This window comes from Siphateles boraxobius, unplaced genomic scaffold (assembly GCF_051911475.1).
Source record: "Siphateles boraxobius isolate OS27281-9 unplaced genomic scaffold, OSU_SipBor_1 29, whole genome shotgun sequence".
Classification (NCBI taxonomy): domain Eukaryota; kingdom Metazoa; phylum Chordata; class Actinopteri; order Cypriniformes; family Leuciscidae; genus Siphateles; species Siphateles boraxobius.
Window position 1 is genome coordinate 6807554 of NW_027508908.1, and position 18343 is coordinate 6825896.

An 18343-nucleotide genomic window follows, 5' to 3' on the forward strand; every position below is an offset into this window, starting at 1 on the left:
TGTAAGATAGGACTGTTCTGAGAGCTCCTAATTGTTCCACGTGAACGCTGTACCACCTGACCGCTGCAGATTCATTTAGGCATTGATAGTGTCACCATAGAAAAAGCATCATTCCCAGTCCGAGGACGTGAGCAGCTCTGAATAGAACATCACGTGTTGTCATCTCAAGCCTACAATAATTATGATAGGGCGTGAACTCATCATGAACTCTTGTAATTTTCACCGGAAGATCCAGTTATGACATTTTGATTGGTCAAATAAATAAAAATAAATAAATAAAAAAATTAACATATGCACGGTAAGATATATTACGTGCATTTAGAAAATAGGGTGAATTTCCATTTCATGGCAACTTTAAAACGAGAAATTTTCCTGAGAAATATTAAGATGTGTTTTCAACAAATGTTTCTTGAATGTAAGTTTTAATGATTTTAATAGCTCAAACTTCACAAACTTAATGACATTGGCTCTTTTTGGCTCTTGAGTGAATTTTACTCTTTTAAGGACTTTAAGTATTTTTACTGGAAACAACACAAATACACTGATTAAAAAATGATTTTGCTATGTAAAAAACAAATTGAAAAATGTTTAAGCGTTTCCTTTACATTAGAAGCATTATATCTCAAGACTGAAACTTTTGGATGATGATTACATTTGATTTGAGGTTTGTGTTTTTTGTATATTTTGCACATTTATTGAGTTCTGCATTGAATTTGTATAATTATGATAAATGGGGTGTATTATGCAAAAAGGGTACATTCTGTTTTGTTTCATTCTGATGTGTTTGGGGTAAAGGGCAAACACTTTCAGTACCCATTTTGTGCATATGCAGTTTTTATAAATCAAAACCTTGAGCTAACAGGCCAAAGCAGCAGTCCCTCATTCTAGACATTCGAACATCAAATCATGCCTCAAGCAATTTGGATTGGTGCCATGACCCACATAATGTCTGGGACGAACACAGAGGGAGTAAATATCAGTTAATCGGACCAAATTGGCTCAAAGATAAACTTGGGTTTACCTGAGTTCACAAATTATTGAGGCTAACCGGAAAAACGATTACTGTATTACTATAAGTCAAAAGGGCAATTTGCATGACCAGTTTCCTCAGCTACAAGTACAGACTCAGGAAACCTATTTTCTTACTAGATATATTTCCCTTTGAGATGTAGATGTGTGTTGCTGTGGTGGGGGTAAGAAGAACCTAAAAATTAATAGAGGGAAAAAGGCAAAAGACAAAATGGGAGAGAATGGAACCTCTCAAGAGAAAGAAGGAAAGAGAAAAGAAATGAGATAACACTGAATAGAGAATATGTTCAAACCCAATCGGATTGAAGGGTCAGGAGATGAATGAGAATAAGAGTCACACTGGGAAGGATGACCTGAGTTTAAAAAAAAGACAGAAGGTAGTGGAGATAAGAGTAACATAAAGAGAAGAGGGAAAAAAATACACAAGAATGGATAGACACTAAGCGTGACTAAGAGCGAGACAGGAAACATTTCTGACATGTTGCCTCACTGGAGGGACAGATCGCCAGTAGACGAGTAACCTTTAGCCTTTGAAATGTTTTGGAGAATTCTATTTGTTCCACATGTGTTTCATGTATTATTTGTTATGAAAAGGTTTTTATATGGTTTATATATATATAGAGAGAATTTATAAAATTTTAAAAGACATTCCAGTATAGTGCATCACAATATTTATTAGTCTGAATATACATGGAAACACCCAACAGTATAAAAGATAATGAAGTATTTTGACTCCCAGACAGTCTCACAATAACACATTTGCCATTAAGAAATGAGTTTGATAAAATACAGCCAAAACTACACAGATAAATGGATTAAAATGCAGTAAATCTGCATCATGGTGAATGAGCTGGAGAGGTTAATTAGAATATTGTGTAATTAATTTGTCGTGGCAGTGATGAAGGAGAGACACAGATGAGTAGACACAGTGGTGTCAGCTGAATTTTAATCAGAATGATTGAAGACATTGATAGACAGTTAAAACCACAGAGTTACCGCAACCCTGTCACCATGTCATCATCAATCACAACCTCTTTCGCCCCTGCAGATTTTCTTTCTTAAACTAATTCCATTCTGTTTTTCTCTCTCTCCTTTCAATTCTTTGACTCCCTCATTTTCCCTTTCCTCTTCTTGTATTTATAATCTCAAAAGGTTAAAGACAGTGATGAATAAACTGTTCATTTTAAACATGACGTGATAAAAGAAAAATCTCTGAAAAGTTTTTAAAATGTATAACGATATTCTTTTCCTCCAGTAGGCTTTATAAAACTAAACTACAGCATAAAGATTACTGTCAGAACAGTAATTACAAAACTAATTTGAAAACATAAATACTTAAAAACTATAGAAACTACAAGATTTAAGACTTGACTTGCCTTGAAAGGTTTGACTTTCAGAATTGTGAACATGTTTGCTGCTAATTAAACTTTTAATTAAACGAATCTAATCCCATATTGTTTGTTTCTTCTTCTTTCCTTTGTTTTTGCTTTCCCCCACTTTTTCTGTCCAACAGGGCATCTACAGTTGCATCCATGGTGTTCAGATTGAAGAAAACAAATCAGCCCTTAACTCACCATCAGCCACTATGAACATGAACATGAACAACACCCACTCCAACATTCTCCGTTTGTTGCGTACTGCCAAAAACATGACCTCTGTGCCTGGGGTCAATGGTTCACCCCTCAGCGCATTGGACTACAGCCATCGTGAGTCAGCCGTTTATGACATCAGTGAACATCGGCGCAGCCTAGTAGGCCACACAGACTGCAAACCTCCACCGTACCTGCCAGAGGACAACATGTTCAGCGACTATGTAAGCGAGGTGGAGAGGACTTTTGGGAACTTGCACCTGAAGGACAGCAACCTGTACCAGGATCATTACCTACACCACCATGGGGGCACGGGATCCGAACTGGCTCTCGGTATGTCGGGTCCCCTGCCTAACCGACCTCGTAGCTTAGGGAGTGCCAGTTCATTGGAGGGTGGGTACGATTGTGACAGCTTAGGGGGAGGGGTAGCGCCCATCTTCACCACCCAACCACGGCAGTCGCTGACACATCGGAACAGGGAAAAGTTTGACCTGATTGCAGGTCACCCAACCCAGTCAAGCTTCAAGTCTGGCCTGCCTGATCTATACGGAAAGTTCTCCTTCAAGGGTGGGGCATCCAGTTCAGGTTTTATAGCAGGACATGACAGGTACTGTGGGGGTGGTGGGGTGGGATCGGGAGGGGACGATGGAAACATTCGATCCGACGTGTCTGATATTTCCACTCACACCGTGACCTACGGGAACCTCGAAGGGCACGGCAAACGGCGCAAGCAGTACAGGGACAGCCTAAAAAAGAGACCCGCTTCTGCCAAGTCTCGCCGTGAGCAGGATGAGATTGAGCTTGGATTCAGGAGACGCCCCCACCACACTATCCATCATCACCACCATCATCCAGCAACACAAGCACACCGCTCAGCCACCCCACCCGTGGAGCGCAAAAGCCAGAGAGGTGGTAGCAGCACCTCCTATCTATTCAGAGACAAAGATAATTTGAGGGACTTCTATGTGGATCAGTTTCGAGCCAAGGAAGGGGCATCTCCATGGGAACATTTGGATTTAAGTGATGCTCCAGGAATGGGTGGAGGAGTGGGACTGGGCGGAGGCAGTGGAGTAGTTAGTAGCGGTGGTGCTGGGGGAGCGTGCACTAGTTTGGTTCCCATTGAAGATTTCCTGAAAGGTAAATCCAAGAAGACAGAATGTAAGGGTGGAATGGGAGGAGGATCACCTGGGCAACAGGGCCATGCATGCTGGGAAAAGGGCATCGGAGGGGTGGGAGGGTTGGCTGGAGGGGATTGGGAATGTCGCAATTGCCACAGTGGAGGGGTTGGAAGTGGAGGAAGCAAGCCAGTTTGCATGCATGGGGGAGGCGGGGCCGGGGCCTATACAGCTGCTGGGGGAGTTGGGGGATCCAGTGGAGGGAGTGGACAAATCTCAAGCCGCCCTAGTTCCGCCTCCTGCAAGCGGTGTGATTCATGCAAGAAACCCGGCAACTTATATGACATCAGTGAGGACAACCACCTCCTCTTGGATCAAATTGGGGGCAAGCACCCTCTGGAGAGCGGAAAGGGAGGGGGAGGCGCAGGGGCCCAAACCCAGGTACAGAGGCGGAAATTTGGCCCAGGTGGTAAGGTTTTGCGCAGGCAGCACTCTTATGACACGTTTGTAGAGCTGCAGAAGGAAGGGGCGGGCAGGATGGGTGGGTTTGGAGGCAGTGGTGGAGCGTCAATGCTTCCTCCACCCCGAAGCGTGAGCCTAAAAGACAAAGACCGCTACATGGAGGGCGCAAGCCCCTACGCCCAGATGTTTGAGCAGTATGCGGGAGGGGAGCGGGAGACAACATATTTTGGGGACAGAGGGAAGGGTGGGGGTTCATCATTTAGCTTATTTCGTGGGGGTGAAGGTGGGTTGCACCGTCGCTCCGTGGGTGAGAGAGACATGAGGGACAGGGATAGAGGCATGATGGGAGGAGGTGTGGGCGGTACCCGAGGGGTCGGGACTTACTCCTTGTCTAAATCTCTCTACCCAGATAAGGTGAACCAGAACCCATTCATCCCAACCTTCGGCGACGACCAGTGTCTATTACACGGCGCCAAATCATACTACATCAAAAAGCAGCAGGCACAGCCGCAGCAGCAACAGACGCCACAACAGCAGCAGCAGCAACAGCTCCTCAACAACAGTCGGGCTGACTTCCGGGGCTCCATGGGGGTGACTTCCTATTTGCCTGCGTCCGCAACTTCTGGGGTGCTGTCCAATGTGGCCCCTCGGTTTCCCAAGGAGCTATGTCTGGGCGGGCCTCTTGGCAACCACCACGTTGGAGGACCTAACAACAACAAGCTGCTGTCAGCAAGGGATGGGTTAGGAATGGGTCAAGGACAGAGATCGTTTAATGGATCGAGCAACGGACATGTTTATGAGAAGCTTTCCAGTATAGAGTCTGATGTCTGAAGATGAGAGTCAGAAGCAGATAGAAATGTGGAAAAGAAGCCAACGGACATGTGGAATGATGAATAAGAGACAACTGAAAAGACAGTGTGTAATTAGTACCTTCTTGCCCACAAAAAGAAGAAGAGGAAACCGTGTATAAGGAACTGACTCATGCTTTTATTAAGTTACGCGGATCATGTGCTGCCAAGCGTACGTATGTAAATAGAGAGGGGACCTGCCCACTGTTGAAAAGTTGAGATTAAGGGGAAAACCTGTTTATTCCTCTCTTTTATTCTCATGTTTTTTTTGTATATCCCACTATTTCCCTGCTCCTAACATCAAAATAGTGGCCAGATGGTGACAACCGTGTACAATCTTTTGTACAATTGTGAATGGAAATCAGTTAATCTTTTTAAACAACAGGGTAAAACTTACAATAATTGTATTGATAATGTTCTTGATAATAATATTATTATATATTATTACAATGTTTATGATGTTCCATTTGGGCTTGGTTTCTGGATGTTTTATGCTGTTATATATTTGTACTGTAGTTTCAGTTCTTGGTTAACAAACCATTTTTCGGGAGGCTTATTTGATTTGTCAATTGACCTAATTTGATTGTCAATTGAGTTGTAGACAAATGTGGATTCCATAAAGGTTCTTTATTATTGGTTATTCAAGTTTATTTTACCAGTATGGAGTGCTGTAAAATGTGTGTACAAGGCATGATTTGCAAAGTACTTCAGCTGTACTTGAGATATCATTGTGAAGGAAATGTATTCTTTTCACCTTATTTTATAATGTTCCGTTTGTTAGAAAAATATTGGTTTAATACACAGCACGTTATGTGCCTTACCAAGACTTACAGAATACCAGATTTACAGGTCATATTGCCATGGTAACTTTCTGGTCACTGCACACAGATTTGTCATTTGATGATTCATATTATTATGGAACTTTCCTTTTAATTATATAAGCACTGATATGGAATATCCAGCAGAGAGGAGACGTAAAGTAGCCTGAATGTGTTCATAGTATTAATATCAAGAACTTGGTTCTAAAGAAAACCGGTTAAATTATAATTCGGACAACTTCTAATAATAGGAACGTAGGATATTTGGTTTGCACGTCATTGTACAGTGCATAGTATCCTCCCTGAGAGTTGAGCTGCAGTTGTATGATGTTATCTACAATATAGAAACAAAAATCAACTGAAATTTTTTTTCTCCACTGTCCCCCATTTCTTAGGAAGTCTTTGACCACGCAGTAAAATAACAACTGTGTCATGGATTTGTTTCCTCTTAGAATGCAGTTAGTATTGGATATGCTTATCTGTACTTTCCTTAGGGAGACACCAGTGCACAGTATGTAGGGTTTTGCAGGATTCTCAGCAAATGCTTGCATTTTGTCATGTAAATATTCATTTTTTTTCCACTTTGTACAATGAATAGACAGAAAGGATGTAACTACAGATTTATGTTTTACCATATTTGTTAGATATTTTAAGAATTAGAGTGAAGGTTAACAATCCAACTTTGCTGCAAAATGTATCAGTTAAAACTCATTGGTATGGATAAACATTAAGATTTTTTCTATATCCTCCCTATCGCTGTCCAGGCTAATACAATCCTTTACTGCACCTGTACAGCAGAAGTGAAATTTTCTAGATATTTTCGTTATATTCGCCAGTCCTTTTTTAACAACTTAATACATGATAATGGTGGGGATGACTCCAGTTATTTCCCCTAACCATTTAAAGTTAATTTGCAGTTTTAATACGCACTTATATGAAGTAGAGGTATATCTCAGGAATTTTGGATGGGCACAGGAAAAAACAAACATATCATTTAGCTAAATTGCCTAATTACCTAAATCAATAAACAACTTAGTGAACTAATTTAATTGGATAAACGTGAGGTTCGTTGCAAGCATTTATTAACTTTTTTTCATTATTTTCCAAACCACAAATGAACTCATGACAGGGCAGTCTGAACACATTGTCTTTTTTTGAACTTTTGGCCCACACAGTTTAGATAAAAAAATCCTTTACTTGAAGTTAGTTGTGTTTATTGCAGATTTTGTTTGTACATTTTCTTTGTTTATGAACTGTTAGCCAAACAGATCTCCACTTTAAGCACAATATTTATAATATTTGGTTTTGATGTATAGCTATTATTTTGTGAATTTTTATCTTAACTTTTGCCATTCTTATTTGACTCTGTTGTCTTTTTTGTGAGAGTTTGTGTTAAGACGAGCATGCATGTATTTTACTTATTTATTGCCATATCTTTCATACATTTATGTCTATTTAGATATCATGCCTGCTCTTGTTCTTGCAATATGTTGATAAACTGTGCATCATACAGGTTCGGGCTGATTCAATAGATGTGCTGATTCTAATGAACTGATAAGATCTTTGAAAAATGGATATGTATGGAATAATACCACGTAAGGGAAATTATCAGGCAAACCCAAATCTTGGTGATAATGCTAGATTTTGTCAGAACATTGCTATTAGGTAAGGAAATTACCATTTTTGTGTTCAAAGCTAATTTTGCCATTTTTTGTTGCACAAGATTTTCTCACTTGCTCTCACGATACCTTTCTTTGCATGGTACAATTTTTTTTTTAAAGTACCCTTAAGATTTTTTTAATGCTTGGTCTACTTTTTCCTTTTATTTAGTAAATCCTTTAAAGATATCTCATAAGATATCTCATAACAGTGTGGCATTTTTTAAGAGCAAGAGATGTGTTGACAGACTTAGACCATTGCATTTCCTGTCACTCTCTGTGTTTGTACTGGAGAGTCAAGCCTATAGTTTTTAGTAGTATACTACAGTATGTTGAGGAAGTTTTGTGTGATTGTGTGTGCGAGTGTCAGGGGACATTTGCCTTTGCTCTTCCTGAAAAGCTTTCCAATTTTATATTTCATTTCGATTTTAAAGATGTGGCCTTGTAAAAGCATGCTAATCTCATTTGATAAATACAGGTTTAGTGTGAAACGCAGAATAAACAATGGAGATGGGCGGAAGAGGACAGGAGCGACAGTAGCCAATATTCTGTGTCGTAACAGTGTTTTTTTTTCTCTTCTCATTCATTCTCATTTTACCTAAAATTTTCTTGATGACTGGTAGAATAAGACTTCAGTAGTTTGACTCTATTTTATTGGTTTGTCATTTTAGAGCCCTCCCCAGTAAGGTACGTCACATATGATTGTACGTGTATCTGAAATCATATGCTTGATTACCTCTGTGTGAGAGTGGGCACAGGTGTTTTTGTGTGTGTGTGTGTGTGTATGTGTGTGTGTGTGTGTGAGAGAGAGAGAGAGAGAGAGAGAGAGAGAGAGAGAGAGAGAGAGAGAGAGAGAGAGAGAGAGAGAAGAAAACAGAGCACAGTGCAATGGTTATCTATTATGTCTGCTGTAAATAATGATGTCCCCTTTCCGTAGCCTTTTAATATATGAAGACAAATATTTAAAATATTGAAGTTTGAGATACATTTTTGTCTGGAAGATTTTTTATAGCCACATGGGGAAAAAGTTATTAGACCACTGGACCAGGAGCACAGTGCCATTCTAATAGCATCCGAGAACCAGAATTTAAGACACAAATTTACACCGTTGTCTTTAATTCGGTCTTTCTTGTATTTTAACCACTTATTTTAAATCTTATTTATGGATCACAATTGTACAGATTCTGTAAATATGACAAAAATGGTTTCTTTTTTTTTTCTGTTTTTGTATAGAGAGAGATTACATGTGTTAAGGCTACAATAATAATTTAATGAGACATTTCACAATACTTAAGCTATTGAGAATACAGACACAGTGTGAAAAGTGCTAAGATATATTCTTCTGTCTCTTTGTACAAAACAGTGTTGACTAAAAACAAAATAAAAGGGAGAGATCTCAAGCTTTATCGTCCTTCTGTCTTTTTCCATACATTTCCAGCAGCGAGAATCTGAGAGGAAATGGTGACACTCCCTTTTTTCCCCCCAGTGTCATCATCGAAATTAATTTCATTTGGTTTTCATGTAGTTAATATGAAAATTGTGGGACAAATTTTCCTTCGTTTCTTATGTGCTCTACACAAGCTTAGGTTTGATTCGTGACATAATGTACATGAAACGTGAACGAGAGCTTATTATCCACTGGTGCTGCCCTGGATACGTCTGATTCACTGCATCATGAACAAATTGCAAGCAAAGTATTTATGGCTCTTTTCTGTACCTATGGAGTCATGTCGAACATATCATTCTGATTATTGATTCCTGTGTGCAAGAGCTGTTTTTAATCATGAGAATGTCATACATGCTGTTTATTTTTAAAGTAATTGCTGTTTATTTTAAAACCATTTGCAATTCAATATATCACAAACCTACTCTTTCTATTCCTGTCTCACTCCCCCACTCTCTTTTTCACTCTTTCTCTCTCTCTCTCTCTCTCTCTCTCTCTCTCTCTCTCTCTCTCTCTCTCTCTCTCTCTCTCTCTCTCTCTCTCTCGCTCTTTCACTAACACGTTTCCTTCAAGCAGCCAATCACAGAATACATTGCAACACATGTAACTATTTCTTGACAATTAACTGTTACCTAGCAACTGGACCTTTAGAGAAAGAAAGAGAGAGAGAGAGACAGCGGGAGAGAGAGAAAAGAAGAAAGATCTGTGTAGTATACTGCGACTTGGTTTGGTTGCTACAACATATAACACAGAAACAGCAAGTAGAGATGATATGCAACACCCACACGTGTCCATGGCGACAGGGAGAAAAAGAGATAAACGCAAGCAGGAAAGTTTAAGGAAGAGTCACGGATAGAGGGAGGCGTGAATGAAGACTATATTCAGAAAGTAATTAATAAGGCATTAGTTTAAAGTTTACATGAAACAGAAATTACAATCGTTTTGTCTTATCTATTGTGTGACGTATATTTGAATGAAACGGTTTATTCGAACAAGAACAAATGTAGGGCAGGACTTGATTTTGTCCATCTGGTATTGATTGGTTTGCCATTTTTGTGATGTCATGCGAGTGACAGGTTGTTGTCCCGCCCTCGCGCCAGTAAACACGTCATCAGAGAAGAGATGTCAGGGAAGTTATGTTGATTAAAGATTACGAAGGCACATGAATTTAATTTTAAAATTATTTGCATGGATAAATCATTTACACTGCAATAATCCATGATAAAAATAAATAAGAATTGTCAATTTAGATGCATGATGACAGGTGACTTTAAGGAATGTTCACAGCGGAGGCCGTGAATTGAGAGATGCAGAATAGTAATTAAGGCGTGGCAAGACTAACCTTTCACATTAATTTAGGGAAGGTCAGAGTAACAGGGAGTCAATCGTTTACGTAAGTTAGAGGTGCTAAAAGTTTTGCCAAAGCAAAAAATCTGTACAGACGTACATAGGCCTACACGTATTTGCGTTCATACGTACAATATTCTGTCAGACGTCCTCACCAGCACAGAAATACACGCAAGCAGACCCACATACTACATAGGCTACTGGAGGTCTGACTTGATCTTGGTAAACGCTTTTAAGGTCCAGTGCTGTGCTGGCCAAAAAAATAGCGGACACAGACAGACCCATAGATATATCTATGCCACTGACTTCAGACCAGCCCATAGACATCATGACACTCCTGTCAAAAAGGCATGCTGTGAACTAACCCGTCACAACACTGCCTCCGTGTGGAGAAGGGTATTCCTGCACAACCGGAGGCTGCCGTTTCAGGACCCCAGTTTTAGGCATAGGACCACCTACCGAACTGGATCACCGAAAACACTCATCATTTAACCCCTTTCGTGGCAAAGATCACAGACGGCCCCAGATTATTGTTCAACATTCATTATTCGTTAAAACATCACACTCTTACTTATTTGATCTGGACAAACTGAGCATCATTAGAAATATTTAAAACTCCAGCTTCGATAGTTGACCACTGTTTATGATAAAACTGGTTTGCAGTGACATTCAATTCTTAATTTATGACAGGAGTGCAAAATGATTAATCTGTCGTTCGTTATTTTGAATAGAAATCATCACTCATAAAGCAGTCATTCACGTCTTCTCCGGTTTATTTGTGTTCACATACATACAGCATCCGCCAGGGCTCTTAGTCCCAGGGCTCTCAAGTCTCATGCATTGGGCGTGAGACACACGCATTTCAACCCGTTCACACGCCACACCTTGTGTTTCTCACGCTGAGGAGTAAGGGAACTTGTCCCGCTATACAATTAATGGACGAGGCGCAGGCAAACGGAGGGAAGTTCTCTGCCGAGTTCATAGCATCTGTCTCGAGTTATACAGAGTTAAATGCTAGCTACCAGCCAATCAGAAATTAGAATTAGCCTAGTTGTTTCCGGGTAAATTATGTGTTCCCGCTGCAAGCACGTTAGTTACTAGACAACACGCGCACACACGGAGTGGAAGTTGAAAGAGCACGATCTGATGAATGCGGTGTGCGGACATTTTCATTTTTTTTATTTTATTTTTTAGCATTTTGATTTTACGATTCCTGGACGATATCTCTTGCCTGTGATCAAAGACAGTGAGAGCTGATATTGAGGAGTATAGCCAAATTCGTGCTAAATTATTTTTGATGCATTCAAAAACTCTCCAACTGCTTTTAAAGGGGTCATCGGATGCAAAATACACTTTTATATGGTATTTGCAAATAAATGTGTCTTTGCAGTGTGTGGACACAATCACCATGCAATGAAAAAAATCCATTCACTTTTTTTTAATCCTCAAAAAGCCAAAAAGTTGTTGCTCATTATCATTTAAAGAGACATGCACCGAAACGGGTCACTGTGAACAGAGCTGTTTTTGAAGAGGTAAAAAGGGTGTTGTTTTACACAACCTTTGAGAAATTTTAACCAAATTATGTTACAAACTTTACATGAAGACCCAAAAGAATCATACCAACTTGTGAAAATGGGCATCCGATGACCCCTGTAAAGGTGACCGGTTTGGGTCTTGACATACATGCTCAGGGCAAGTTGTTACGACACAATGTTATGTACATTTAGCACTGATGTTCAGTTGGCTTGTTTGGGGTCAAATTTATTTTTATTTTTCAATAAATTTGTATTTTTTAAATATAACTATTTATTTTATTTGGATGAATTTGTCTTTTTATCAGATTTAACAATTGTTATAATTTCCATTTGTGCTGGTCAATAATGAACAATAGGCAAAATTGAACTGCTAGCAAAAATTGAAGCGAATTTGGTTGGGTCGAGGGACCGCTGCTGCAAATATTTGGGTGGCTCCTCCCCTAAATCTCACTCTAAACTTTTGATAAAACTTGAGAGCCCTGTAGTCCAATGGTGCACATATTTGGAGAAATAATGATTTTCATGTTCCACTAAATTATGCGATCTGAAGCTCAAACAGCGAACACAGTGAGATATGCCTATGGATCTATCTCTCCTCTTCCTGATTTGCGTCAGTTCTCTGCGCTCTCTTATTCGTTATAGAGCTGTCAATCATCTCAAGTGGTTGAACGTTACAATAATCCTGCCCTTCTGCATGACGCGCTGCTGTGTACACTTCCTCATTCTGACCTCCGTGATAACAAAGCTAAGACACATCTCTTCACCTGAAACAAGAAGCTAATAAATGCACGATTTCGAGTATATGTGGTTTGTGTGTGATTTTCGATATTTTCATTTGAATAAAGAATGTTTACAGTATTGCTAAGCAAGGTGTAGCCATTAGCTGCATATAAAATGCTATATAACATATTTCAACATCTTTTTTTTAACTTAAAACCATTTGAAGCCGCGACCGGAATATGATACAAATACTCGATGATGGTTTAAAGTGAGCTTTAAATAAAATTGTAATATAAATATTTTAAATTGTGTCATGTAGCTTGATGCTACTTGCTCTAATCCACCTGCTGTAGGAGCTTTTCTATTCCATAATCTTCTTTGTTAATATATATATATATATTTTTTTTTCTTTCTTTTTTTTCTAACAAGACTTAAGATAATAGGTGGATCTTGATACTATGTACAAACTAAACCACCTGGATCCTAGAACTGCGGTCCTGAAACCGCTGCCGCCGCTATATCATCCAGTTCGGTAGGTGGCGCTGTCACAAAAAACTAGGGTCCTGAAACTGCGGTCCTAAAACTGGGGTCCTGAAACTGCAGCCTCCGGTTGTGCAGGAACATACTGACCGTGTGGCTGGAGTGACAAAACACTCCAGATTCATCGTGGCGCGCAGTGGTTTGTATTTTCAGCTGTTAAAATTATACCACTATGATCCTGTCAGTCCACAACCTGTTCTAGAAAGCATGTGTTGGGTTAAAGTGAGCCTATAAAACATTATAAACAACTGTGTTCCACAATGCAGAAAAATATTGTTTGAGGGAATTAATGTCATTAGTGATTTGTTTCAGTAATGCTGCATACTTCTGTTCTTTATTTTGTGCATATGTGAGTGATATTTAGTAATGATGTATTTATATGCAGGGGTAATTTGTGGTTTATAATAGGATGCTTTCAAAAAAACATAGAGATGGGAACCATATTTAAGAGCCTGTGATAAATGAGGCCACCTGGCTGACATCATTTATGAAAAGTATGTGAATGGGGTGATTGGAACATGGATTGTAATATGAGAATAATTGAATTATACAGTGCAATACTGCACTTACCTCTTTATACGTACATGCAGGAACACATGGATATAACAGTGCCTCCATAATAGTAATTTTTAAAAAACAACAACAACAAGGTAAAACTAGTTCAAATTAATCATATACCATAAATTAATCGTACTAATCCTAAAAACTAGTTTCAGTTGTAGACATTTATATTGTTCTTTCTTCCCAATTAAGCACTGTGCCATCCAACCCTAAATTCCACGAATCATTATTTTCTTTTTAAAGAAAAAAATCAGGAATGGGTCTGAGTTGTTCTACGCAAGTACTAAAGTTATTATTTGCAACTTCTTATAGTTTGCTACTTTAACAAAGAGATGTGAGATATTCAACAACGAATATTATTTATCAATCAACCCCTGTATTTAGACCTATGCCCCTTTTTACAAGATGTAATAAGTCTCAGGTGTCCCCAGAATGTGTCTGTGGAGTTTCAGCTCAAAATACCCCACGGATAATTTATTATAGCTTGTTTTAAATGGGCAATAGAGTGCCGAAGTTATGACGTCACTATGTAGGACAACTCGGAAGTTAGTGGCGCATGGGTTCCCTAGATCGAAAAGCTATGCATTTTCCCCATAGACTTTTGGAAAATCGCAAAATATAAGATCTGTGTTCAACAAAGAGTTGTGACCCTTACATGTTAGGTCTATAAAGATAATCTTTACAGATTAATCCAAAATTTATACATTTTGAAGCCTATATAAAGTTTTAAAAAACCACAAGCAGACACAATAAAGTTTAAAAAACAACAACCAGGTTATAACTGGTGTGTTTTATGTCATAGGTCAAAACCTGAAAATATTTAGAAGCTTTGTGAACCACAGACCTTATTTCAGGCGATTTAGCAAAAACCCATTAAAAAAACCATAGACTCTAGGGCGAGGGAACCGGAGGTGCTAAAATGCTAACTCACTTCCGCGTTTTGGCCTACAAAGTGACGCCATAACTTCGACTTGTTTGCATATGTCGTCACGTCACTGCGTTGCCGTGGCGCGAAAAGCAGATGGAGAGCAAGAAGTGATTTGCTATATTTAGGAAGCACTATAACAAACTCAAAATGCCTATGTTTTGCGTCGTTTATGGTTGCTCAAATCGATCAAACCGAGAAACCACAAGGAGTTTTTATCGTGTACCAAAAGTTGTTGTTCATAAGGGGGAAAAATGCAAGAAATTAACAGAAAAACTCCGGAAAAAATGGCTTGCCAACCTAACGTTACAGTACGTCTGCGGTCGGGAGGAGCCGAATCGGAAAATGCCCGTGTGTGCAGTGATCACTTCGTCAAAGGTGAGTTAATACAACTTGTGTGGCTAAGTTTGTGTAACGTACCAGTTTCCGAACTTTGTAAAGTCAAAGTAACGTTATGTCTGTAAGACAAGGTAGTTGCTGATATCTACCGCCTCGATGGCAGGCAAATCTTTCAATTCGCCTTTGGCTAAGCCACGCCCTAGAATGTAGTTCCGACAGAGGTCCGACACTTTTTCACAGCGTTCCATTGACTTTAACGCGAGCATCTCATAATGTTGGTCTCGGCAGGCCATATTCGGAATGCGGAAGTAACGCGTGTGGTGGAGCAGCAGATAGTTCCAAACACTGATAGTTCCAGCATTGAACCCCATTCATTTTCAGTGTTTCCGAAGTTCGCTCGCTGGTAAATTAATTAAATTACTGTATTTTTTTACTTTTACACACATTAGCCGACCTCTCGTGAATCTAGTCAGTAGCCGGGCTCTCAAGTTTTATCAAAAGTTTAGAGTGAGATTTAGGGGAGGAGCCACCCAAATATTTGCAGCAGCGGTCCCTCGACCCAACCAAATTCGCTTCAATTTTTGCTAGCAGTTCAATTTTGCCTATTGTTCATAATTGACTAGCACAAATGGAAATTATAACAATTGTTAAATCTGATAAAAAGACAAATTCATCCAAATAAAGTAAATAGTTATATTTAAAAAATACAAATTTATTGAAAAATAAAAATAAATTTGACCCCAAACAAGCCAACTTAACATCAGTGCTCAATGTACATAACATTGTGTCATAACAACTTGCCCTGAGCATGTATGTCAAGACCCAAACCGGTCACCTTTACAGGGGTCATCGGATGCCCATTTTCCACAAATTGGTATGATTCTTTTGGGTCTTCATGTAAAGTTTGTAACATACTTTGGTTAAAATTTCTCAATGGTTGTGTAAAACAACACCCTTTTTACCTCTTGAAAACAGCTCTGTTCACAGTGACCCGTTTCGGTGCATGTCGCTTTAAATGATAATGAGCAACAACTTTTTAGCTTTTTGAGGATTAAAAAAAAAGTGAATGGATTTTTCATTGCATGGTGATTGTGTCCACACACTGCAAAGACACATTTATTTGCAAATACCATATAAAAGTGTATTTTGCATCCGATGACCCTTTTAAAAGCAGTTGGAGAGTTTTTGAATGCATCAAAAATAATTTAGCACGAATTTGGCTCCTCAACATCAGCTCTCACTGTCTTTGATCACAGGCAAGTTCCCTTACTCAGCGTGAGAAATACAAGGTGTGGCGTGTGAACGGGTTGAAATGCGTGTGTCGTGAGACTTGAGAGCCCTGCAGTAGTTATATTTCATGTAGCCAGTTTTAGTTAATGTTTATTGGAAGATAATAGGTTAATTGCAGCTATAGCTTACGTGACACTAACGTTAGCTAACTTACTGTAACCTGATGTATATACATACACACACACAATTCATTTATTTAAATGGGTTAGGGTTATGTGTGTATATTTGTCAAAATGTGTGTTTGTGTAATACATATAGGCCTACATAAATACACATGTATTCATATATATATATATATATATATATATATATATATATATTCACAATTAATATATTATGTGTATGGGTTAGGGTTAGTTATGTGTGATTGAAATATATATACATGTGTACTGTACACAGTACATCGTATACATGTATTTGTGTGTGTTTTCTGATTAATGCTTTATGCTGCTGATTAATTTAGCTACGTAGGCCTATTTAATTCACTCATTAACTATCTCTCCGGTTTCATTTTATGAAGTTAATATTTACCGAACATTGCTGCAAATAGAAAGTCGTTGTTTTCTACGTTATGGGAGCAGTCCATTTCACTCCTAAATCATTCATTTGTACATGCACAGCGTAATTATTTATATTTTATGTTGGTTGGAATTCTGAACGGACCGCCACTGCAGTCTCTCTTTGCGTGATCACGAAGGTAGGCTAGTGGCTGAATCGGAATTTATAAGCAAGATCACGGATCAATAGCCTAATACAGCCCAGTTGTGCTAAAATAAATATCATGAGACGTCCATCATCAGATGAGCCGCTAAAGCCAGTGCTACTACCCATGCGAACATGAACACTAAGCTTTTCCCTCCAAAAAAACCCTAAAACTTATCTAAGTAATGTACAGTATTTCATCGTTGTCACCCTGCCTCTCCAAATGCAAAACTGACATTAACTAAATGCAATAATGCAGTAACAGCTGAAAAAAGTACTTTGGTGTGTGTTTTATTTTATATTTACCGTTCAATAATGTAATCGCTGCTGTCTGTCCCATAGAAGAACATGACAGCCAGCGTATGTTTTGGAACTATTGGGGCTTACATGAACCACGTGACAGCCATAGCGGCGACATCAAAGCTTGTCGCAACTCTTTCTCTCTATGGCACTGGGCGCAGCCAACAGCTTGTGCCTTGGCCCGGATACTAACAAAAACTAACAAAACATATTGGTTTTGACTATCATCTATCAACTACTACACGGCCACACTCATGTGACATTGCAGTTCTTTATCATCAAGTTTCTTATTTGCATGCATTTTAAAGCCATATCAGTCTAAAATTCGCACATTTGATTTTCTGAGCACTCACAACCGAAGCACGCACACAGAAAACTGGCTGTCAGATGATGTGTCTGGTGAGTATTAAACTAATTTCTCTTTCATGTCTTTATTGCACGTAATGGGACAGTTTACCCACATTTTTTTGTCATAATTTACTCACCCTCAAGTTGTTCCAAACGTGTATTCACATAGGTTCACATAAACACAGTTGGTTATATCTGTGAACATAAACAGCAATTAAAGAAATTGCATGTGTATATTTTTTGTGTGTATTAAAGTGAAAGCAGCGTAATATGCAGTACCAACTGCTATGTTAATATTTATCAAACAACAGCAAAAAAGAAAATGACTCACTGCTCATTGAACTTGGCATAGTTGAATAGTAAGAGTTCTGTACATGGAACTGACATACCGTGAGCCTCAAACACCATTGTTTCCTCCTTCATATGTAAATCTTGTGCGTACAAAAGACCACTGAAAATCCCAACATAACACCGACTGTGACGTTGCAGCCGGGATCATTAATATTTACGCCCCCAAAATTTGCATATACCAGCCCATGTTCTAGGCCAGGCAGTATTAACGTGGACCTGCACAGCCGAATCATCAGAAGTATTGTGAAGAAGCAAGAAAGGACCATAGCAAAAATGGCAGATCATGGATAGAAATGTTATGTTCCAGGCTGTGCAGTGGATTTGGGCACTTTCATACCCTTCCCACAGAACAGATCTGTCAACAGGCATTGTTGATGATCATCTGTTACAGGATACGTTAGTTTGCCCTGCCCATTTCACCA

General features: G+C 39.0%; 1 protein-coding gene across 2 annotated transcripts in view; it reads left to right on the forward strand.

Annotated features, from left to right (window-relative positions):
* The window catches only part of grin2bb (glutamate receptor, ionotropic, N-methyl D-aspartate 2B, genome duplicate b), a 170602-nt gene extending 163560 nt beyond the window's left edge, over positions 1-7042 (forward strand). For both annotated transcript variants that reach the window (XM_077246368.1, XM_077246369.1), the window contains exon 15: positions 2543-7042. In XM_077246368.1, the coding sequence (XP_077102483.1) occupies positions 2543-5026 (2484 nt within the window). In that variant the 3' untranslated portion in view covers positions 5027-7042. The remainder of the gene's footprint in view (positions 1-2542) is intronic.
* The last annotated feature ends 11301 nt before the right edge of the window (positions 7043-18343 follow it).